The 26,025-nt window shown below is 44.0% G+C and overlaps 1 protein-coding gene across 3 annotated transcripts in view; it reads left to right on the plus strand.

The window, feature by feature from the left end:
• Positions 1–26,025, plus strand: part of LOC145859563 (rho guanine nucleotide exchange factor 3) — a 130,270-nt gene that overhangs the window by 98,092 nt on the left and 6,153 nt on the right. For 2 of the 3 annotated variants that reach the window (XM_082959467.1, XM_082959469.1), the window contains 7 exons: positions 13,414–13,521; positions 13,894–14,070; positions 15,406–15,468; positions 17,701–17,797; positions 18,094–18,170; positions 22,014–22,271; positions 23,241–23,411. In XM_082959467.1, the coding sequence (XP_082815593.1) occupies positions 13,414–13,521; positions 13,894–14,070; positions 15,406–15,468; positions 17,701–17,797; positions 18,094–18,170; positions 22,014–22,271; positions 23,241–23,411 (951 nt within the window). Of the gene's footprint in view, positions 1–1,588; positions 2,073–13,413; positions 13,522–13,893; positions 14,071–15,405; positions 15,469–17,700; positions 17,798–18,093; positions 18,171–22,013; positions 22,272–23,240; positions 23,412–26,025 lie in introns of those variants that run through there. The other variant, XM_082959468.1, reaches the window with a different exon arrangement.

Here is a 26,025-nt window from a genome sequence, read left to right on the forward strand (position 1 = left end):
CTTGAACAAATCCTAAAACACAACATGCAAGGCACCCCACCTCTGCTTTCAGAAACAGGAGTCTGCACTGTGCACAGGCAGCTGCTACGGATTTAATGGACCTTTTACTGCAGTGGGCTAAATCAGGGTCACACAGAGTGTTTCTTGGTAGTCTTAAACAAATCTACTCTGAAAGAAAAATATACACCTCACACACATGGTTATGGGCTTAAAAAAAGAAGACACCTGTACCATGTCAGATATAGAGGTGAATTTTGAGTTTGCATCCCAATGTTACACTTTATATACATGGAAGAAGACTGAAATATAACAAAACCGTTTGACATAGAAATAGAAAGGCAATGCTTTCTCTGCTTTTATATCTATAATTTGACCAAATCATAAAACACAACATGCAAGGCAACACACCCCAGGTGGAGCAGTCAGAGTTTGAACTCAGGGTTTATGTTCCAAGGCTTTTTCTGATTAACTTTAAATAGGATAATATGGCTTTCCCATACTGCACAGAACACACGGAGGCTATTAAAACTGGGCCGGGGAGAGGTGTGCATGGCATGAGAGTCTATCCTAACAGAGGATATGTTTCAAATTGATTATTGCATGGTTGAGTTTGGAGTTTGCAAGAAAGGCATTTCACTGTATTTGTCCGTGTGACCTTGAAACTTAAAATGGTACCAATAGAAAAATAAAAGTTTAATGAGCCAATCACAGGACCTGCAGTGCTTTAGGAAGAATAAGGGACCGTTTGAAATGTACTGTGTTGGTGGGTGGGTGGGGGGGGTCCCAAAATAGGGGATGGCTGTCAAACTAGTTTTTCTTTGCTTTGGGGAGCGTTGTGTGGTTTTTTTGGGCACAGGGGAAGGTAGTGCATTTTTTCCCTGGTTTACATTCGCACTTTTGCAGGTTTTACTATATAATTTCTTCCATCCTTGACAGATTTCCTGATCTCCGTGCATTTGCCTCCCCTATATCAATGTGTTTTGGTACTTCCCTTATGCACTACGCTTATCCGCGCACTAACTATACCACAGGTCTATATAGTATAGACTGTCTATCCTGCCATCTACCCACCATTCTTAGTGACAATAGTGCTAGATGGATCGTTTGTCCAGATCTGCAATAGGCTAACTAGTATCATACCACACATAAAATCATTCAACGCTGCACCAATCTTCAATATAAGCAGAGAGGCCAGCTGTGTCATTGTTCATGAAAGAACAGTGAAGACGAGACACGCAGCTCAAAAAGATCCCCTATTTATCCTGTTTAGGGACAATACCATAATCCTACCTAGACTATCCTACAACACCAGCATGCAATATATAATTGCATTATTGTTTTCAAGTGAGTACAATTCTACTATAGGCTGTAAACTGCATTGAAAATATCCATTGAATAACCGTGCAAAAGCCCTGTGATTTTAATATTTCATTCCATTTGGATCCACTTGGATCATTCGTGGGTATACTCTCGACAGTTTCTAAGGTCTAGAAAGACACAGAAGCAGACCAGTCTGGCTGTATGTTAAGTTCTGATTCTGAGATGTGCCCACCCCCCCCCCCCCCAGTACATTTCGAACTGCCCCTAATAATGCTCAATGAGCACACATTCTGCAACTCGAATGTGGTGAATGTGGTGAAGGGGTATTTCTCTCCAGTACGCAGCGCCTTCGCTCTTTTTCGTTTCCCGTGAGATACCAATACACGCTGAGAGCGCACCGCAGGATAATTTTTATTGACTACTAAAACAGAGGCTCTTGCTACTGGCAGTCGCGGTTTTCACAGCAGCAGAGAAGACGGACACGACGCGCCGGGGATGAGTTGGCAGGAAGAGCTGTTAGATTTTACATTAGTGGAACTTGACTTCGAGCAGCCCTGGCGAGCACAGTAGCTGCTGGAAGACTAGACCGTGTCTGTGACTACCCTGCCGCATTCACAAGCTCTCTGGCCGGGGAAAGTGATAGCATGGTGGTGGCCAAGGATTACCAGTATTACCTCGTCGTGAAGAGGGCGAACTGCTCTCCGGAGGAACAGACAGTCAGCAGCAACGTCCATCCGGCTAAAGAAGTGGAGGTGTGTAGATCATGTAGGGAGTCTAATATGCGATATAACTCATTTATTGCAGTTTGCACACCGCGAATTTTGTTTTCTCTAAATAATAACTACGAGTTGGCCATGCATGCACTAAGTGGAGGCCTCACTGACAGTGAGTGATGTGCAGACTGGGTTGTTGTGGATATTTAATAAAACAATGTTGCAACAGTTGAATGCAATCACTTATGGAATGTTGACAAAATAGTATCGGCTGAAGGATTTGAGGACATTTAATGCCACATTTGTACTGATTATTGCACAACTATTTTCCATGTGAATCACATTGTTGGTAGTGTTATTATTGCTTTTGAAGTATGGAGTATTATTTTGTATATAAATACATTGCCGAGGTCCTATTATGTAAATGTTTACCCAACAGTAGTTTGAGGAAGTTAAATGAGTCTTGAGTAAAACCTTTGCCTGAGACCAGTTGTCTGTCTACTCTAGACTTTAGCTCAGCAGGGTAACACAGTCACGGCAGGTAGAAGACCAGGGTTCAAACCATTCACATCAGAGCAGAAGTCTCAGGCATTGCACAGCTGATGTTTGCTCTGCTCTGCTGTGCTGTGGTGTGGTCTGTCTCTTCATTCTAACTTCTCAATTTAACCAAGCCAATTTCACGTAGTTATTTCATTGATATTGTTTTGTACCTTCAGCGTTTCGTACTGGTGAACATGGTGGCCTTTTATTCAAGTCTCTAGCTGTTCTGTCACAGATGAGTCAGTCAAAATCTGGGCTAAGCTTTCTTCACAGATATACAGTATGAACTACCTTGGGGGCATGAGAAGAGAACGGAGCGGCACCCTTTAAAATATCACACACACATCACGGGATCTGTTGCAAGATGACGATCGTAGACTTGAATAAATGGTTTCTTTCTCATCTATGGCCAGAGGTTTGTTGTTACACCCGAGAACATAAGAGAAGCAGCGTAGAGATGTTGAGACGTTGAACTGGAGAGTTTAGACATTCACAATTCACAGCTGATTGATGGTAGAGTGACATGGAAGATGTTTGATCTTGCTAGCTGTGTGGAGGTAAATGGGGTCACATCGACGTGTCATTGGACAGTAGCCAACATCTCATGAATACAGCTGTTAGGATGAATGATTTATTGGGAAAGGACTGAAGTGAGTGCTCTAAACCAGAGTAAACTGCTATTCTATTCTAGCTACCAGGACCAATTCAAAATAATATAAAATAATTAAATTGGGAATGGAAAAGTCTATTCTGTTTGGTGCGTTAATCCAGGTACTATGAGAGAACATAATGTGCTCATTCCACTTTTACACTGCAGATTACGAGGTGGATGTTGAATTACTACTTTTGTTATCATGATGGTGAATGCTACCATTTCTGTCCATATGAAACTTTGACTGAAGTGTTTGTTTCATTTGACATTTGACATTTTAGTCACTTAACAGTCATTTATCCAGAGCGATTTACAGGAGCAATTAGGGTTAAGTGCCTTCCTGTATAAAAGATGGTCTGACTCTGATACAGTGAGTCAATGCAGCATGACGATACAGTACTAATTCAAGCTGTCTGCCCTCAAGTCTTTGTCCTAGAAAAGGCAAGACTCCTATCTGGTCAATACTGTAGAGAGGAACAGTCATGTTTTCACGGAAGGACTACTAATACCCTGGCCTTAATAACAGTAGAGAGAACACCCCTGTGGCAATGTTGAATCGGGGGCAGGAACGGGGACTGGGACCCCCCACCACACAACATGAGTGTTCCTATTGCTCATTCTAACAGGAAGCTCAGAAGAACAGCTAAGCTACTGTGGAGCCCTGTGTCAGCAGCCTCTGACATGGGAGTCACACAGTGTCTGGTCAGACTCTGAAGGTTCTGGGAAGAGGGAGGGAGGGAGGAAAAAGCACAAGAAATAAAGACAAGACCGTGAGGAAAGGGAGGAGAGAAGAGAGTTGAATGTAGAAGACAAGCCATCTGTCCCGGGTAGCTGATCATTAACACACACACACAGATCAGCTCTTATATAGCTTTCCCAGTGAGTCACCACCTCACCTTGCTGCTCTCGTTCCCTCCCAGTCTCACAGCCTTTTTCCTCTGTAGGATCAGTTGCCTGCAGTCCTGTTCTTCCATGTTGTTGTTACCAACCTAAATCTTCTAAAAACCATTACTTTGAACACATCTGTTTCTCTCTCTCTAAGTCACTCTCTGGGCCATGGAAATATTATTTATTGACCCACCGGTACTTACACTTCCTGGCAACATCTCTAGCTGACCCTGAGTATGGTAGTACTCTTTCATCTTGAAAAATGTTACATACTGTAACTCTTTTATTCATGGTCCCCATAACAGGATTCTGAATGTTACATACAGGATTTCTGACAAACCTGGAAATTGCAAGAGATGTCCCATTTATTTTGATACTTTACATTGAGCATTTGTTCTTAGTTACTTAATAAGTAATTTTACATTTTAGTCATTTAGCAGATGCTCTTATCCAGAGCAATTAGGGTTAAGTGCCTTGCTCAAGGGCACATCAACAGATTGTTCACCTAGTCATCTCATGGATTCAAACCAGCAACCTTTCAGTTACTGTCCCAACACTCTTAACCACTAGGCTACCTGCCACCCCAGATAAAACCAAAACCAATGTTCATTCAATGACATAATTCCCATGTACAATCCATTTTTAAATGAATCATCTGGAGATCCAATTTCACACTAACATTTTCAATCAGCATCACATTATTCACACAATCAGAAATAAAACATCTATTTGTCTCTAGAGAACAGAGCAGGACAGAGATGCAGCAGTGACTCAGCTAGGTTAATCGGCCAATAACAATGGAATGGAGGTGGGGTGGGGTGGCAGGGTGGAGGTGGGGGTGAGGATGGAAGTGGGGGCTGCCACGCTCAGATATGAAAGGGCAATTCCACAGTAACGGAATTACGCTTTGACTCAGATTTTTCACTTTAAAATGTATGCCAAACAAAAAGCATTTATTTCAAGGTTTAACAAACCATACAAATCTATGCACAAGTACTACTTTGAATAATTTACACATAAAAAATAAAAACATTTTACTGGAAGAACTGTGCAGATGAAATGTTTGGTAATGGTAAAATCTCCCTCAGCTTTTTTATACGACCGCGTTTTCCAAAAACTCATTAAGTAAGTAAGTTAAGTATCTGCTCCGAATGAAGATTGAAAGATGTCTACAGGCAGAAAGAATGGGGTGTCAGCTTTGACATCACACCTTGAGTTTGAAAACATTTTATTTTGGTTATTGAACTACAGTAGGTGAAGTGGATTTACATCTGGTAACAGAATGACATCATGGGTCCCTGATCTGTACTATACAGAAATGCATCAGTATGGAATGAATATACTGTACTGTACTTTTCTTTACTTTTCTGTACAATTGTGTACACTACTGTGCTCTACTGTACTGTGCTGTCCAAACTTTTGAGACATAGACGTCTATGATTGGTTCAGATTTGGTTCGGCCAGGGCGGACTGACCAAATTTCAACTACTTTTCAAAGTCCATGGACGTCCGGTGTCGGTAGGTGAGGATGCTTTACTGTAAGTAAATGAAAAGAGGGTAGGCGTCATGGTATGTGTCAGTAACCCAAATGGAGAGAGGTTATTGTCTTTCGTTGTATTTCTTATACCTTTTCAATACTTTTTTTTCTGATATATGTTGTGTATGACCCCTTTTCCATCTGTTTGACCAGAAATCAAAGCCTTTGATTGGTCCTCATTTTTTTAGGATGGAAAATTGTTCAAATGTACACATGCCTTAATTTCTGAAAAAGATATAGAGTCTTAGCTTTCATTTGACACCCAATTCAACATGCTCCTATCTACTTCTCATGGGTTCTTTTACATGGAAATGCCCGTAATCTCTATTTGGCAAGGTGGGAGTTCTACAGGTTTCCATCTGAAATCAGTCATCCAGTCAGTCATCAAGAAGGCACTGCATTCTCAGAAAAAAAGGGTGTGGTTAAGGTACATTATTGTTCCCGCGGGTACAAAAACATCTATTCAGACATAATATATTTTTAGACGTACATATGGGCAATTCCACGATAACAGAGTGATGCTGAGACTCAAATAAAAACCAACGATTGCAATGTTTAACAAGCCATACAACTCTATGCACAAGGACGACTTTTAACAATTTCCACTGAACATTTTTACAAAAACACATTTATTTGAAGAACAGTGCAGATGCAAAGTTTGGTAACAGAATGACGGTTCTGGAAATTGTTAGAAGGCGTCCTTGTGTATGGATTTGTATGGCTTGTTTAACTTTGCAATCATTGGTTTTTGTTTGACATACATTTTAAAGTGAAAAATCTCAGAGTCTCAGCATCTCTCCGTTATCGTGGAATTGCCCCACATATAATCTCACATGGTAGTGTTTGCTATCTTTTAGGGTACATGTGCAGATAATCTAGTATAATGGTGCATTTTTGTACCTAATATTTTGAATATAAAGGTACAATCATCACACTCTCTCAAACCGCATCCATCATTTTCAATTTCCCAGCATGCTCCATTGTACCTGGAATTTTTGAATTGTTAATTTCAATGTTTGTTTTTGCATACACATTGATTAATCTTGTGCCACACAAAGATACATAGCACATTCCTAAAGTAATCTGTTAGTAGTTGGACTTATTGCACCTGTTACTTACATTTTAGCAGACACTTATCTAGAGCGTATACATTTTCATACTTTGTTTGTACTGATCCCCCGTGGGAATCAAGCCCACAACCCTGGCGTTGCAAGTGCCATGCTCTACCAACTGAGCCACATGGGACTTGTTCAAATATTTTCGGTAGTCTCCTTTATCAAGTTTCCCTACCTTGGCAGTCATTGTAAATGTAGGTTGCGTGTCATTAAAAGTTAAAAAAATCTAAAAAAATAAATCCTAACTCTGGATGGATTTCTATAGGAATTATATATCACTTTGCAAGCCAGCATAATGTGATTTGCCCGATAAGTTTCCGATCACTGGGTAAAGCTAGACTGTGAAAGTAAGGCCTTATATGTGTAATATATTGTCATAAAGAGTTTAATTTCAATGATAAAATATCCTCTTAAGCACTTTGCAGAAAGGCTACAGGACTGAAAGCCATTGAACGCAACGACCATGTCTCTGTCACTAGCAAGCACAGTAATGGGTGGTACTGGTAACTAAACATTTCGCTTGCAAGGCACCCTGGGAAATATGCATATAATGTTTTACACTCAACAGTGCTACCCTAAAAAGGCAATTGTTTTACATTTTCCAATGGAATGGTTTTGTACCTGTACAATCTTGTCCCCTGCGGTACACTATTGTCTCTTTTAAGGTACGAACTGCAAGGGTACAATTATGTACCTATAACTAAAGGTTCAAAGGTCGTACCATTCAGGGTACCACTACAGTGACAAGCATTTGTAGGCACCACGAGGCCCGAGAACCTGGCAGCCACGTCTGGATGGCGTTAGTTTGTCAGCCAGACAGGATGTCAGCTTTGGCTGTGACAGGGAGATAGGAGTCCAGGCAGCACAGGCAGTGCTTTACTGATTGTATGAACTATGAACAGAACATAAGCTGCGATTAGTGCCAACCTATTAGTCACTGACTCACCTCACCGGGAAGAACTAGGTGTTCTGACTGAAATCTGTTTTTTTGTTGTGTTTTATTGACGTTTCAATGAGGAAGTTTATCAGCTGAAAAATTCTGATTTAAGTATTTTTAAGTGCCTAAATACCTAACACATTTTCTCATTATAATTATTTGAATTTTAGTAAATCAAATCAAATTTTATTGGTCTCATACACATGGTTAGCAGATGTTAAGGTGAGTGTAGCGAAATGCTTGTGCTTCTAGTTCCGACCGTGCAGTAATATCTAACAAGTAATCTAACAATTTCACAACAACTACCTTATACACACAAGTGTAAAGGAATTAATAAGAATATGTACATATAAATATATGGATGAGAGATGCATAGGCAGGATGCAGTAGATGGCATAGAGTACAGTATATACATATGAGATGAGTAATGTAGGGTATGTAAACATTATATAAAGTGGCATTGTTTAAATTGACTAGTGATACATTTATTACATCCAATTTTGAATTGTTGAAGTGGCTGGAGATTTGAGTCGGATTTGAGTAGTAGCTGTAGCAGTTCTGTGCGTAGTTGGGAGGAAATATAGGCCTACAGCTAAACAAGGTTGAATGTTTGCTTTTGTTTATGTGAAAAATGAGGAGGTGAGTGTATCTAAAATAAATGTTGACGTTTATAAACAAATCACTTCTGTAGCATGGTATAGTCCCCCCCCCACCCCCTACACACACACACACACACACACACACAGCTCTTTTCTGTGAGATCTTTGTGACACTATCGCTGGGAATCGATGACTGCTTTTTTGTTGACGTGACAGACAGTACAAGTTGTTTTGAAAAAGAAATGAAAGTTGCCACAAAACACTTTTCCTCATTGCTGTTGGATTTTCCCCCCTAATTATTTGCATTATCACAGGCACAAGAGATACGAGTACACAATGAAGTATGTTACAGTGTTGTAGATCTGGTGTTCCACCATCATGTAATTACCCAAAATGTCAAACCACTATGTGCTTTGATTTACTAGTTCCAATCCAGGACAGGCAGCTTGGAGGCATGTTCAGACCAACATCAGTACATATTGAGCTGTGGGCCCCATGCCACAGCCTAATCTCACCCTCGGTGTGTGTGCGTGCGTGTGTGTGCGTGTGTGCGTGTGTGTGTGTGTGTGTGTATGTGATTCAGATGGGATTATCAGAACTCCCGTGGGCCAGTTTGATCAGGCCATTATAGGAACATGATATACAGTTCCAACAGGTGTTAAGTTAAAGGATATTATTATTATTAGTTTTTCTGAGAACGGGCTTCATATGAACATAGCCGCGGGAAAGTGTTTGGGGGCGGGGGGCATTTTGCCAGCGCTACAGACGGCTATATCGGTCTGCTAATACAGGGCTAGTAAAAGCCCAGTGCACTACTTTTGTGAAATATATTTGTATTAATATAATTTTTTAATTCTTATTTTTCAGGGGGTACTGCAGCACACTCAGAACACCTACTTCCTGCAGCTTTGCATATGAGAGACCTAGATAATTATGCAAGCTTTGTTTATACATCTGTTCTTTTTTAGAACAACCAAACCATGTGTCTGAATTTGTCTGTTTGTGCAAGTCGAAAGAAATAATAAAACGAAAGGAAAGAAAAATAGACATTGGAAAAGACAGTGTAAGAAAGACATTTAGGGTTTATGAGGTCAAACACACACAGGAAGACAACGTTTGAAAGAGTGATACACTCTATTGTATCTAATCAGTTGATGAAGTGGTAAACAGATAACAGGTGAAGTAACTTCTCCTATAGTCTGATATGTATTTCGTCATACCTCTACTACCTCTGTACTATCTATGTGCCCTGTAGAGATCAGAGTCTCTACTACCTCTGTACTATCTATCTGCCCCGTAGAGATCAGTCTATACTACCTCTGTACTATCTATCTCCCCTGTAGAGATCAGAGTCTCTACTACCTCTGTACTATCTATCTCCCCTGTAGAGATCAGTCTCTACAACCTCTGTACTATCTACAGTGAGGGAAAAAAGTATTTGATCCCCTGCTGATTTTGTACGTTTGCCCACTGACAAAGAAATTATCAGTCTATAATTTTAATGGTAGGTTTATTTGAACAGTGAGAGACAGAATAACAACAAAAAAATCCAGAAAAACGCATGTCAAAAATGATATAAATTGATTTGCATTTTAATGAGGGAAATAAGTATTTGACCCCCTCTCAATCAGAAAGATTTCTGGCTCCCAGGTGTCTTTTATACAGATAACGAGCTGAGATTAGGAGCACACTCTTAAAGGGAGTGCTCCTAATCTCAGTTTGTTACCTGTATAAAAGACAACTATCTACAGAAGCAATCAATCAATCAGATTCCAAACTCTCCACCATGGCCAAGACCAAAGAGCTCTCCAAGGATGTCAGGGACAAGATTGTAGACCTACACAAGGCTGGAATGGGCTACAAGACCATCGCCAAGCAGCTTGGTGAGAAGGTGACAACAGTTGGTGCGATTATTCACAAATGGAAGAAACACAAAAGAACTGTCAATCTCCCTCGGCCTGGGGCTCCATGCAAGATCTTACCTCGTGGAGTTGCAATGATCATGAGAATGGTGAGTAATCAGCCCAGAACTACACAGGAGGATCTTGTCAATGATCTCAAGGCAGCTGGGACCATAGTCACCAAGAAAACAATTGGTAACACACTACGCCGTGAAGGACTGAAATCCTGCAGCGCCCGCAAGGTCCCCCTGCTCAAGAAAGCACATATTCATGCCCATCTGAAGTTTGCCAATGAACATCTGAATGATTCAGAGGACAACTGGGTGAAGGTGTTGTGGTCAGATGAGACCAAAATGGAGCTCTTTGGCATCATCTCAACTCGCCGTGTTTGGAGGAGGAGGAATGCTGCCTATGACCCCAAGAACACCATCCCCACCGTCAAACATGCAGGTGGAAACATTATGCTTTGGGGGTGTTTTTCTGCTAAGGGGACAGGACAACTTCACCGCATCCAAGGGACGATGGACGGGGCCATGTACCGTCAAATCTTGGGTGAGAACCTCCTTCTCTCAGCCAGGGCATTGCAAATGGGTTATGGATGGGTATTCCAGCATGACAATGACCCAAAACACACGGCCAAGGCAACAAAGGAGTGGCTCAAGAAGAAGCACATTAAGGTCCTGGAGTGGCCTAGCCAGTCTCCAGACCTTAATCCCATAGAAAATCTGTGGAGGGAGCTGAAGGTTCGAGTTGCCAAACATCAGCCTCGAAACCTTAATGACTTGGAGAAGATCTGCAAAGAGGAGTGGGACAAAATCCTTCCTGCCAACTACAAGAAACGTCTGACCTCTGTGATTGCCAACAAGGGTTTTGCCACCAAGTACTAAGTCATGTTTTGCAGAGGGGTCAAATACTTATTTCCCTCATTAAAATGCAAATCATTTTATAACATTTTTGACATGCGTTTTTCTGGATTTTTTTGTTGTTATTCTGTCTCTCATTGTTCAAATAAACCTTCCATTAAAATTATAGACTGATAATTTCTTTGTCAGTGGGCAAACGTACAAAATCAGCAGGGGATCAAATACTTTTTTCCCTCACTGTATCTCCCCTGTAGAGATCAGAGCCTCTCAGTGAGACAGAGGATGTGCTAAATGACTGAGGGAGCTGCTGCTGCTGATAATGACATTGATTGGCAAGTCAATTTAAAACAGCAGAACAGATTGTGTAACATGTTTTATGTTGGAGTAGCAGAGCCTTGAGGTCCTAGAGCTAAATTCAGCCAGTCTGTTGTTGCATAAGTAGTATTGAAACAACATCATTTGTTTCAATCAGGTGTATTTGTCCAGGGTTACAATACAAACTGTTGGGGGTTCTGGAGGACCAGAGTTACAATACAATCTGTTGGGGGTTCTGGGGGACCAGGGTTACAATACAATCTGTTGGGGGTTCTGGAGGACCAGGGTTACAATACAAACTGTTGGGGGTTCTGGGGGACCAGGGTTACAATACAATCTGTTGGGGGTTCTGGAGGACAAGAGTTACAATACAATCTGTTGGGGGTTCTGGAGGACCAGGGTTACAATACAAACTGTTGGGGGTTCTGGAGGACCAGGGTTACAATACAAACTGTTGGGGGTTCTGGAGGACCAGGGTTACAATACAATCTGTTGGGGGTTCTGGAGGACCTGGGTTACAATACAAACTGTTGGGGGTTCTGGAGGACCAGGGTTACAATACAATCTGTTGGGGGTTCTGGAGGACCAGGGTTACAATACAAACTGTTGGGGGTTCTGGAGGACCATGGTTACAATATAATCTGTTGGGGGTTCTGGAGGACCAGGGTTACAATATAATCTTTTGGGGGTTCTGGGGGACCAGGGTTACAATACAATCTGTTGGGGGTTCTGGAGGACCAGGGTTACAATACAAACTGTTGGGGGTTCTGGAGGACCAGGGTTACAATACAAACTGTTGGGGGTTCTGGAGGACCAGGGTTACAATACAAACTGTTGGGGGTTCTGGAGGACCAGGGTTACAATACAAACTGTTGGGGGTTCTGGAGGACCAGGGTTACAATACAAACTGTTGGGGGTTCTGGAGGACCAGGGTTGGGAAACACTGACCTATATAGTGCACTACTTTAGACCAGAGCCATATGGGGACCTGGTCAAAAGTAGTGCACTTTATAGAGGAATAGGGTGCTATTTGGGATACAACCTAAGGAAGCAAGTAGGCTTTGATTAAATCGGGAATGGATCCCGTTGTGAGTAGATGGTAGATACTGTTCAAATTGACAGCATTTGTACAGTCTGATTTGTATTGTCACTGTTGATGATTTACTGGCCCTGCTTTTTACTGCAGAACCACATCTCTGTGTCTGTCTGTCTGTCTGTCTGTCTGTCTGTCTGTCTGTCTGTCTGTCTGTCTGTCTGTCTGTCTGTCTGTCTGTCTGTCTGTCTGTCTGTGTGTACGCGTGTGTGTGAACATGTGAAGCAGTTAAGCGTGAATTGTGAAGAGGGAGAACTCGGTCTGAAAATACTGTTTTCCCAGAATACTGATCAAATAGCTGCAGTGACATCACAGGGCGCCTCTGCAAAGGCACCGACAAGGAGAGGGGAGAGAGCAGGAGAGGGGAGAGAGCAGGAGAGGGGAGAGAGAAGGAGAGGGGAGAGAGCAGGGGAGGGGAGAGAGCAGGAGAGGGGAGAGAGCAGGAGAGGGGAGAGAGAAGGAGAGGGGAGAGAGCAGGGGAGGGGAGAGAGCAGGGGAGGGGAGAGAGCAGGAGAGAGGAAAGAGCAGGAGAGGGGAGAGAGAGCAGGAGAGGGGAGAGAGAGCAGGAGAGGGGAGAGAGCAGGAGAGAGGAAATTGAGGATGGGAGAATTGGGTGTTAATGCTGCTGAGGGTTTGCAGGTTGCAGATATTCTCTTTCCGTCAGCCTGTTTTTCGCCTGATGATTCTGACTGACTGTAACCACTGGAGTTTGGATCTCTTCTTCTGTTATCCTGATGGAGTGATGCAGAATGAATGGAAGGGCATCCTAAGGCTCTTCTCCCCACTGTCTTTAATCTGCCTCACACACCAGTCTACACCCTCATCTTGTCTTCATCTATCCAGACTTTTATGGGATGTTCTTTTCCTCTATGTGCTGTTAATGTTTGTATCTGACTGTGTGTTCACAACAAGGTGTCTCTCTGTGTCTACTGTATTCTAGGAGCCCAGTAACAAGCGTGTGAAGCCCCTGTCCCGCGTCACCTCGCTGGCCAACCTCATACCTCCAGTCAAGACTGCTCCTCTGAAGCGCATAGGACAAACACTGCAGGTACAACAGTACACCACATCATAAGATATCTATGCTGACAAATATGACCACAGAGGACAACCGCTGCAGGTACATATAAAGAGTGACTAAATGCTTAATTAGAGTAATGTCGTTAGTAACACTTTACAAATACAACCTAGAGGTTTAATACATTATCCTGTGGTTATAATGCATTGTAACGCTTGTCATAAGCATGTATGACCCTCTTATAAGGTCTCATTATCATCATTACAGTAACATTCAGATATCAGACATAACATAAGACAACTATGTGTTTGTATTGTCTTTTCATACCCTTCTGGGTTGGTGTCCCGTGAAGGTGTCCTGTGAAGGGGAATTTTTCTCATCTTTGTGTCTCTTTCTATTCCGCAGCGTTCTATCAGCTTCCGCAGTGAGAGTCGGACGGAGACGGTCATGCCTCCTCGACCATGGACGCGGCCGGCCCCGCCTGCCAACACCAAGCGGCGAGACAGCAAGCTGTGGAGCGAGACCTTTGACGTGCGGCTCGGGCACCAGATGCTGTCCTCTAAGGAAATCAAACGCCAGGAGGTAAGAGTTACCATGGGAGAACACTGTTACAAAATGATAGAAAATACCTGGTCACTGCTCCTGTATAGCGTAATGCAACGTTTAGACCAGAAGGTTTTCGTCTGGCTTTGATTTCAAGGAGTTTAACTAACATTAAATTGGAGGTTGTGTGTGTGTTTAAACTCTTAGAATAGCATGGTTATACCAAGGATGTACATCTTCTAGAATACATGAAATATGCTTAGATTAAGCGCCCATGGCAAAACCCAAACCCAGAAAGAGAGATTCCCTAGTCTATGAGCAGATCCTGCCTGGTCTTACAGAGGAGCAACAGGGTCAGGAGTGGAGGGAGGGGCTTCAATAACATCCCAGCTGCTTATTTTTCTCTCACCCCTCTCTGTCTTTTGCTCTCTCTCTCTCCACTCTCTCTAGCTATCCCTAATCCTCTCTCTCTATCTTTCTCTCTCTCTCCCCTTACTCTAGCTCTCCCTAATCCCCTCTCTCTATCTTTCTCTATCTCTCCCTCATCCCCCTCTGTCTTTCTCTCTCCTCTCTCTCCCTCTCTTGCTCTCCCCTCCCTCTATCTCTCCCTCCTCTCTCGCTCTTTGTCTTTCTCTCTCTTTCCCCTCTCTCTGTCTCTCCCTCCTCTCACTTTCTTTCCATATATCTCTCCCCTCTTTGCCATCTCTCACTCTCTCTCTCTCTTTCTCTCTGCCCTCTCTCTCGTTCTCTCTCTCTCTCTCTCTCTCTCTCTCTCTCTCTCTCTCTCTCTCTCTCTCTCTCTCTCTGCTCCTGGAGACCTCTTCCACTCTCCCAGGCTTAAACTCAGTCACAGAGGGGATCGAGTGCTATATCACTTCACAGTTTTAACAGTTGAAATTAGAAGGCCTGTCTGAAACATGCCCACCCCTCCCTCCACTGGAATGAGGCCTCCTCCTCTCAGGCCACACAGAGTAGACATCAAAGGACAGGGGATATGGGATAGGGGCTTCACAACAGAACCCAGCTGTCCACTGGGAAGTATTGCATTTTTAGGGGTCAACGTGGTCCTATGCTTTTCTCTCTGTGTGCACAACAGAAGTCTTGTGGCTTTAGAGAGGCGAAGTGTTGAAAGCTCATCTTTCTGGAAAGACCTTTAGATTTGTCAGTCTGCCATTTGTTATTTCATACATGTACTCCTTTTTCTAAAAAGACAGAAAGAAAGAAAGAAATAATGTTTATATGTTTTCAATGTTCTTTATTTGTTCATGGTGGTAAAATAGCTGATGACTTGTTGTTTTTCTGAGATGTTTGACTAAACAAGGAACCTTGTTTCACCATTCTCTCGTTGTCTCTACTTCCTCTGTGTGTTTGCAGGCCATCTTTGAGCTTTCTCAGGGCGAGCGGGATCTCATTGAGGATCTGAAGCTGGCCAAGAAGGTACCAGCTGCTTTTTCAATCAAGATCATTTCACTTTTTCCTTTTCATTGAGCCTATCACAGCTAAGTTATTCTACCCTGGTGATCAGCCAGTCTCCGGTTTCCCCTGTACTCCCACAATCACACACCTAAGACTGTGTGTGTGTGTGTGTGTGTGTGTGTGTGTGTGTGTGTGTGTGGTGTGTGTGTGTGTGTGTGGGTGTGTGTGTGTGTGTGTGTGTGTGTGTGTGTGTGTGTGTGTGTGTGTGTGGTTTCCCCCAAGACTTTGTTACTCACACAGCACTGACCATTAAGCTACGTGTTCTGTGAATGACCATTAAGCTACGTGTTCTGTGAATGACCATTAGGCTACGTGTTCTGTGAATGACCATTAGGCTACGTGTTCTATGAATGACCATTAAGCTACGTGTTCTGTGAATTACCATTAGGCTACGTGTTCTGTGAATGACCATTAAGCTACGTGTTCTGTGAATGACCATTAGGCTACGTGTTCTGTGAATGACCATTAGGCTACGTGTTCTGTGAATGACCATTAAGCTACGTGTTCTGTGAATGACCATTAAGCTACGTGTTCTGTGAATTACCATTAGGCTACGTGTTCTGTGAATGACCATTAAGCTACGTGTTCTGTGAATGACCATTAAGCTACGTGTTCTGTGAATGACCATTAAGCTACGTGTTCTGTGAAGGACCATTAGGCTACGTGTTCTGTGACTGACCATTAAGCTACGTGTTCTGTGAATGACCATTAAGCTACGTGTTCTGTGAATGACCATTAGGCTACGTGTTCTGTGAATGACCATTAGGCTACGTGTTCTATGAATGACCATTAGGCTACGTGTTCTGTGAATGACCATCAGGCTACGTGTTCTGTGAATGACCATTAGGCTACGTGTTCTGTGAATGACCATTAGGCTACGTGTTCTGTTAGGCTACGTGTTCTATGAATGACCATTAGGCTACGTGTTCTATGAATGACCATTAGGCTACGTGTTCTGTGAATGACCATTAGGCTACGTGTTCTGTGAATGACCATTAGGCTACGTGTTCTATGAATGACCATTAGGCTACGTGTTCTGTGAATGACCATTAAGCTACGTGTTCTGTGAATGACCATTAAGCTACGTGTTCTGTGAATGACCATTAAGCTACGTGTTCTGTGAATGACCATTAAGCTATGTGTTCTGTGAATGACCATTAGGCTACGTGTTCTGTGAATGACCATTAAGCTACGTGTTCTGTGAATGACCATTAAGCTACGTGTTCTGTGAATGACCATTAAGCTACGTGTTCTGTGAATGACCATTAGGCTACGTGTTCTATGAATGACCATTAGGCTACGTGTTCTGTGAATGACCATCAGGCTACGTGTTCTGTGAATGACCATTAGGCTACGTGTTCTGTGAATGACCATTAGGCTACGTGTTCTGTTAGGCTACGTGTTCTATGAATGACCATTAGGCTACGTGTTCTGTGAATGACCATTAGGCTACGTGTTCTGTGAATGACCATTAGGCTACGTGTTCTGTGAATGACCATTAGGCTACGTGTTCTGTGAATGACCATTAGGCTACGTGTTCTATGAATGACCATTAAGCTACGTGTTCTGTGAATGTCCATTAAGCTACGTGTTCTGTGAATGACCATTAAGCTACGTGTTCTGTGAAGGACCATTAGGCTACGTGTTCTGTGAATGACCATTAGGCTACGTGTTCTGTGAATGACCATTAGGCTACGTGTTCTGTGAATGTCCATTAAGCTACGTGTTCTGTGAATGACCATTAGGCTACGTGTTCTGTGAATGTCCACATGTTCTGAATGGGACGTACAAGACACCAACAGATGTTTAGGTTATTTATGTCCAATACTGTTTCTGAAAATATCTTTAATATCTTCTGGACATGTCCCATTTGACGTCAGTTACCTTTCTTAGTGCTGTTTTGGAAAATGTTTTTTTTTACTTATATTGGGTGTGTAGTTTATATGACCCATCTACGCTTGGCTCAAGTAATTTATCTGGGTCAACCACTTGTAGATGTCCACACCACAAGCTACCAATTAACATGCCAAAACCCCAAGGGTTTTTCCATCTTTAGAGCACACGCTTGATTCAGCTTTCAATGCTTCTAAAGCGTGTTTTAATGAAGCACATGAGTAATATAAGGTGATAAATCGAGTTTGGTTTCATTGTTACTGTTTTAATTGAAGCGTTCTCCTCTCTCTCTACCTGCAGGCGTACCATGACCCCATGCTGAAGCTGTCCATTATGACAGAGCATGAACTCACCCAGATCTTCGGAACCCTAGACTCCCTCATTCCGTTGCATGAAGGTGAGAATGGACGCTTGCAAAGTGTAGAACCACAGGATAGGGAATTGCAAAGAAATACAGTTGCTCACACAAACACAGAAGCCATCACACACAGAGTCACGCACGCACACATCCACACACACACACACACACACACACACACACACACACACACACACACACACACACACACACACACACACACACACACACACACACACACACACACACACACACACACACACACACGCGTAGTTCTTACACCTAAAAGAGCCGTTAGACAGAGGCTGAGACCTCTCCTCCCTCTCCTCCCTCAGATCTGCTGAGTCGACTGCGAGAGGCCAGGAAACCAGACGGCTCTACAGAAACTGTGGGACATATTCTAGTGGACTGGGTAAGACCGTTCATCCCCCTGATGTTATAATGCTGTTACAATGCTAGTGGACTGGGTAAGACCGTTCATCCCCCTGATGTTATAATGCTGTTACAATGCTAGTGGACTGGGTAAGACCGTTCATCCCCCTGATGTTATAATGCTGTTACAATGCTAGTGGACTGGGTAAGACCGTTCATCCCCCTGATGTTATAATGCTGTTACAATGCTAGTGGACTGGGTAAGACCGTTCATCCCCCTGATGTTATAATGCTGTTACAATGCTAGTGGACTGGGTAAGACCGTTCATCCCCCTGATGTTATAATGCTGTTACAATGCTAGTGGACTGGGTAAGACCGTTCATCCCCCTGATGTTATAATGCTGTTACAATGCTAGTGGACTGGGTAAGACCGTTCATCCCCCTGATGTTATAATGCTGTTACAATGCTAGTGGACTGGGTAAGACCGTTCATCCCCCTGATGTTATAATGCTGTTACAATGCTAGTGGACTGGGTAAGACCGTTCATCCCCCTGATGTTATAATGCTGTTACAATGCTAGTGGACTGGGTAAGACCGTTCATCCCCCTGATGTTATAATGCTGTTACAATGCTAGTGGACTGGGTAAGACCGTTCATCCCCCTGATGTTATAATGCTGTTGTAATATAGGGTGGTGAGGGTTTCCTGGCCATATGACCTAAACAGGAAAAACGGATAAATTAACTTTATTATCTAATTGTTTTAATAGTTTTAATTCCGATTTTTACTTTGCGAGAAATCAGGCAGTTGTACGTTCATACTACACATGCCCAAGGTGGGGATATCTAACAACCAACAACATGTACTTCTGCAACAAAGTAGAGAAGAGGGTTGTTACAGAGATCCAGTTTAGTCTATTAATCAGGTTGAGAGGCATGTCAAATGTCCTGCTCAGGATTAGCATGATTTTTATGTTGTTTTTTTAAAAACATTTTAGTCATTCAGCAGACGCTCTTATCCAGAGCGACTTACAGTAGGGAATGCATACATTTCATAAAAAATATTTATTCTCCGTACTGGTCCCCCGTGGGAATCGAACCCACAACCCTGGCGTTGCAAACACCATGCTCTACCAACGGAGCCACACGGGACTTATGTCACATCCTTTCAGCAGCATCAATTTACTTGAAACTTTTCTGAGGAAGGACTTCAGCCATCCAGAACCCCAAAACAGCTAGTTTATGAGGCAGCCTGAGATGTTTGTTTTCCATAATGGAGCTATCTTATAAAAACAGATTCATCCCCTGTGTCTTAAAGCCTTTTTGGCCAAGTTATTTTTTTGATTCCCAATTATCTCTCTCTCTGTGTGTGTGTGTGTGTGTGTGTGTGTGTGGTGTGTGTGTGTGTGTGTGTGTGTGTGTGTGTGTGTGTGTGTGGTGTGTACTCAGAGCTCTGTCAGTTGACCTCTGGGGTTCACACAACAACAGTAGCTGTTGTTGACCCAGAGAAACCTCTATTGGTGTGAAGTCAGGTTAGCCTGTGTGGAGGTTAAAACCAAAGCTCTTAACTAACATGCGATCTTAACTTCCTCACAATATGTGCAGTAACACTTTAGCTGGACACTGAGCTGGAACCAGGCAAGTTCTGCAGTGTTGTGAAGTGTGTTAGTGTGTCCAGGGCTGTTTGTTAGTGTAAGGATGCTGAGCAGCTCCTCTCCCATCCCTCTTTCCCTCCATCCCTACTTCCTGTTTACACTAGGTAGTTATGGAGGAAAACAATGCATGCTTGACAGGAATGCAGTGAGCCTCCTCTGCTTCTCAGCTGTTTACTTGCCCTAGTCCCACCTCTCCTCTGAACTCTGTTCCACTGCAGAAAGATGTCAATGTGGTTGCATAATAGAGTACATATTTCCCAATTCCACTTAATTTCCATGGTAGATGACCTGGTTTAGGCCTTCATTTACCTATCGGTTACATTAACACTGTGACATCGTTCTGGCTCTGACTGCACCAGCCCAGTGACATTCCTATAGTGTTCAATGTGATGTAGACCAGGTACAGTATATATATTGAATAGATCTGGCTGTCCATTTAAAGATGAAGAGACTTGTTGTATGGTAGACCTACACAGATCTAGAACTCCAATCAAATCAAATGTTATTTGTCACATGTGCAGAATACAACAGGTGTAGACCTTACAGTGAAATGCTTACTTAAAAGCCCTTAACCAACAATGCAGTTTTAAGAAAATACAAAAAAAGTAACAAATAAAAGTAACAAATAATTAAAGAGCAGCAGTAAAATAACAATAACAATCTTCCCTGTGGCTCAGTTGGTAGAGCATGGTGTGTGCAACACCAGGGTTGTGGGTTTGATTCCCATGGGGGGCCAGTACAAAAAAAAAATGCAAATAGTCTGGGTAGCCATTTAACTGTTCTGCAGTCTTATGGCTTGGGGGTAGAAGCTGTTAAGGAGCCTTTTGAACCTGGACCATGTGCTCCTGTACCGCTTGTCTTGCAGAAAAAGAGAACGTTCTATGACTGTGGTGGCTGGAGTCTTTGACAGTTTTTAGGGCCTTCCTCTGACACTGCCTGGGATAGAGATCCTGGATCTGTAGAGATCCTTTTCCTGTAGTCCACGATCATCTCCTTTGTCTTGATTACGTGGCACCACACGGCCAGGTCTCTGACCTCCCTATAGGCTGTCTCATTGTTGTTGGTGATCAGGCCTATTGTGTCGTCGGCAAATTTAATGATGGTGTTGGAGTTGAGCTTGGCCATGCAGTTATGGGTGAACAGGGAGTACAGGAGGGGACTAAGCATGCACCCCTAAGGGGCCCCTGTGTTGAGGATCAGTGTGGCAGATGTGCTGTTGCCTACCCTTACCACCTGGGGGTGGTTGTCAGGAAGTCCAGGATCCAATTGCAGAGGGAGGTGTTTAGTCCCAGGGTCCTTAGCTTATTGATGAGCTTTGAGGGCACTATGGTGTTGAACGCTGAGCTGTAGTCAATGAACAGTATTCTCACATAGGTGTTCCTTTTGTCCAGGTGGGAAAGGGCAGTGTGGAGGGTAATAGAGATTGCGTCATCTGTGGATCTGTTGGGGCGGTATGCAAATTGGAGTGGGTCTAGGGATTCTGGGATGATGGTGTTGATGTGAGCCATGACCATCCTTTCAAAGCATTTCATAGCCACAGACGTGAGTGCTACGGGTACATAGTCATTTAGACATGTTACTTTGGTGTTCTTGGGCACAGGGACTATGGTGGTCTGCTTGAAACATGTAGGTATTACAGACTCAGTCAGGGACAGGTAGAAAATGTCAGTGAAGACACTTTCTAGTTGGTCAGCACATGTCCTGGTAATCCGTCTGGCCCTGCGGCCTGGTGAATGTTGACCTGTTTAAAGGTCTTACTCACATCGGCTACGGAGAGTGTGATCACAGGCTAGCCAATAGGCAGGCTAGCCTAGCTAAATAGGCAGGCTAGCCTAGCTAAATAGGCAGGCTAGCCTAGCTAAATAGGATGACTAAAGACAGTACAGTATGGGGAGTACAGAGATAAAGTTGTCTGGCTGGCTATTACTGCCTGAGCAGGATGAGATGATGACTTTAAGGAATGAAAAGTAATAAAGTCGGCAAATAAAAACTTAGCACAACTGAAATATTTGATCAGATATCGAAAACCGTGATACGTTTTTCATCCGACCTCAAAAAGAATTATGGAACATACACACTGCATAAGAGATCCTGCAATAAATATTAACTTGACTGAAGGAGAAACTCAATTACTGACCTCTCTCTCCCTCACCTTTTTCTCTTCCCCACCTCTCTCTCTCCCTCCCTCTCACTCTCTCCCCTCCCTCCCTCCCTCCTCCCTCCACCAGTTACCATGTCTGGACTCCTACAACTCGTACTGCAGTAACCAGGTGGCAGCCAAAGCTCTGCTGGACCATAAGAAGCAGGATCACCGGGTGCATGACTTCCTGCAGCGCTGCCTGGAGTCGCCCTTCAGCAGGAAGTTGGACCTGTGGAACTTCCTGGATATACCCAGGAGCCGGCTGGTCAAATACCCTCTGCTGCTCAGGGAGATCCTCAAACACACACCTAACGACCATCCGGACCGTCAACACCTGGATGAGGCAGTGAGTGGATTTGGTGATAGACATGAATGCATAAACACACACAACCACGCACTAACATCACCCCACACACAAACCCCCACTAACACCCCCCCGCCCCCCACACACAAACCCCCCACTAACACCCCCACCCCCCCACACACACAACCCCCCACTAACACCCCCCCACACAAACCCCCACACAAACCCCCACTAACACCCACACCCCCCCACACACAACCCCCCACTAACACCCCTACCCCTCCACACACACACAAACCCCCACTAACACCCCCACCCCCCCCACACAAACCCCCACTAACACCCCCACCCCCCCACACAAACCCCCCACTAACACACCCACCCCCCCACACACACAACCCCCCACTAACACCCCCACCCCCCCCACACACACAAACCCCCACTAACACCCCCACCCCCCCACACACACAACCCCCCACTAACACCCCCACACCCCCCTCCCACACACACAACCCCCCACTAACACCCCCACCCCCCCCTCCCACACACAACCCCCCACTAACACCCCCACCCCCCCTCCCACACACAACCCCCCACTAACACCCCCACACACCCACACACAACCCCCCACTAACACCCCCACCCCCCCCACACACACAACCCCCCACTAACACCCCCACACACACACACAACCCCCCACTAACACCCCCACACACACAACCCCCCACTAACACCCCCACCCCCCCACACACAACCCCCCACTAACACCCCCACACACACACACAACCCCCCCACTAACACCCCTACCCCTCCACACACACAACCACCCACTAACACCCCCACTAACACCCCCCCCACACACACACAACCCCCACTAACACCACACACACACACACACACATACACACACACACACACACACACACACACACACACACACACACACACACACACACACACACACACACACAAACTTAAACCACACTTTTCATTCCCTCTTCTTGTCACCAGATCAACATGATCCAGAGCATCGTGGCTGAGATCAACACCCAGACGGGTGAGTCAGAGTGCCGTTTCTACAAGGAGCGCCTCCTCTACCTGGAAGACAGCCAGAGAGACCTGCTCATTGACAGCTCCCGCATCCTCAGCTGTCACGGGGAACTGAAGAACAACAGGGGCGCTGTGAGTAGAGGTGCCTAGCATCTATCACTGTTAACGCTTTGGAGTGTAACACACAGCAGACCTGCTACACCACACAGCTATAAAATAAAAATACATTAACAGGTAGTTTCGTCACGCAAACACAATGCAAACACAATGCAAACACAATGCAAACACAACTCGGTGTAGCAGCTCTTTAGCGGTAGAACGGCATGGCATCATCTGCTGACAGGGTGTTGAAATGCATACTAACTCTACTGCTAGGATCGCCTTCTGACGTACGTAAGGTCAACGCTGAGGATATTTGTTTAGCATTGAAATGAGGTATAGTTTTACGTTTGTACCGTATAGAGATATGAATGACCTCTAAATCCACACAGACCTGTGATGGTACGAGCAAATCCTCTGACCATGACCCTTAAAGCACCTCACTCTGTCACCACATATCAATACGTCTACTGGGGTCAGGGGTCAGCTCTGAGAGTATTGGTTCACCTGTAGGCCCTCACTGGGTCATCTTTTCTGCTGAGGGACAAGAGGTTTCCGAGATCAAAGACAAGAAGACCGATTTCTGAAACATCCAGTCAGTCACTCTGCTCCGTCAACACTGTTACACAAATTACATAACCACAGGCAAGCGCAGGGCGGCCGGGGCCAGGGAGAGCAGAGAGAAGGTGTAGGCTAACCCATCGCCAAGCCAGAGGGCAATGTCCTTAAACATGCCTAGGATACACTCTAACATAGGCTTAAAACACTTGTGCCTCCCGAGTGGCGCAGCGGTCTATGGCACTGCATCTCAGTGCTAGAGGTGTCACTACAGACCTTGGTTCGATTCCAGGCTGTATCACACCTGGCCATGTTTGGGAGTCCTGTAGGGCGGCACACAATTGGCCTAGACTTTGTCTGGGTTAGGGTTTGGCCGGGGTAAATAAGAATTTGTTCTTAACTGACTTGCCTACTTAAATAAAGGTGAAAAATAAAGAAACATATCATGACGTGCATAGTGTGTTTAGAAAAAAACATTATCTCGCGAGAACATGATTGGGCTCTGGGTGCCAAAGTGAGGAATAAAACCTAACGTTGTGGACTGTCAGTCAGAGAGAGGGGCTGTAACATTTCTTTCATCTCCTCCCTTCAACCAAAGCCTTTAATTTGGGTTTTGTTCACCATGTTTGTGCCGCATGGTACAAATTGGAAGCACCTGGTCACGTGTTGTTAGATGTTAGACGTTGTATATATCCCGATCCATCATGGGGTAGTAGTAGCATACTGGTGGTTTGGGTTTTGATATGGTTCAGTTCCCACCATCGCTCCAGCTTCAGCCCAGCAGTAATAACAGGGTAGTGGTGGTGTGGAGAGGGACGGAGAGAGAGAGAGGGAGGGGGAAAGAGGGAAAGAGAGAAGGAGGGAGAAAGGGAGTAATCCCAGGAAAGGAGAGACAGAAGGCTATTAATCAGGCTGTGCTACGCTAGCTCACCATGACCGACCCAAGCGGAGGCACACACAGCCTTTCAAGTCCGGTGGGGAAAAACAGTGAAACATTACCATATTGTGTTATAACAATCAACCAATAAATCCACATGTATAATACGGAAAAATGACTAAAGCCATTACACTAAAGATCTGCACATTCATTTAGCTATTTTTCTATTGTCCATTTTTGTTTTATCAACTGTTAATATGAGAAGAATAGAAGCCCACAGGTCGTTAGAATGGCCTTTGTCTCTGTCTATCTGCGGTAAAGTGTTGTTATTTAAGGATGAACACTGACACAGAGAGAGAAAGACAACCATATGAACGTTTCTCTTGTTTCATCTTGTCACGCTGGTTTCACCTAAACCAGCCCATTGAAACCTGAGGGTCTTCATTCAGACACACAGAGCCTGTACTCACATCCGCCACAGATGTTCTGTTCCTTTATGGTCAACCATGACCGGCTTGTGTTCTATATTAGACTCGTTCTTATACCATCTTATAACAGTATCTCAGAAAGGTAAAGAGTTGTTATAAGTGAAAATGGAAATGTTGAGAGAAGACAGATCCCTGTTTGATGGAGTATTGTTAGTGGGTGTTCTATCGTCAGGGTTCACTGTATTCTTACTCAACACAACCCTGGATGCCTCTACATCACATCTCTGCTAAAGTCTGTTACAACATTATATAACTTCTTTGTCTCTACTCCCTTAAAAGTCTTCCAGTGTTTACTAAACACTGGTCCTCTTAAATCAAACAGTGGAAGTGTTACAGGAACACATCATCCCTCACTACTCCAGTTCTGAACTTGAAATAAAAGTTGAAGATGTTCTCTTATGTATCATGCAGTGGCAGCTCATGAAGCCATTCATCACATGGAAAGGAAAAAATGGGCCAAAGTATCTCTGAGACTTGTGTATGAAATAGAGCATGTAAACTGGAGTGTGTTTAAAGTAAAGATACCACCCATGCTGGTGTTGTTCGTACTCTTTTCTCGTCTGAGGAGTTTGATTTTCTGGGAGTAGTTGGCCTGCTGCTGAAATATCTGGCCCTGTTTGGTCCAATGACCTTATTTCCAATGTAGCTATGAATTGTATTGTGTTATGGTGTATTGCATTTTTTGTTATTGCTTACTGCTGCCTCCAGGGCTCCCTCGATAAAT

This window comes from Salmo salar, chromosome 12, assembly GCF_965601325.2.
Source record: "Salmo salar chromosome 12, fSalSal1, whole genome shotgun sequence".
NCBI lineage: Eukaryota > Metazoa > Chordata > Actinopteri > Salmoniformes > Salmonidae > Salmo > Salmo salar.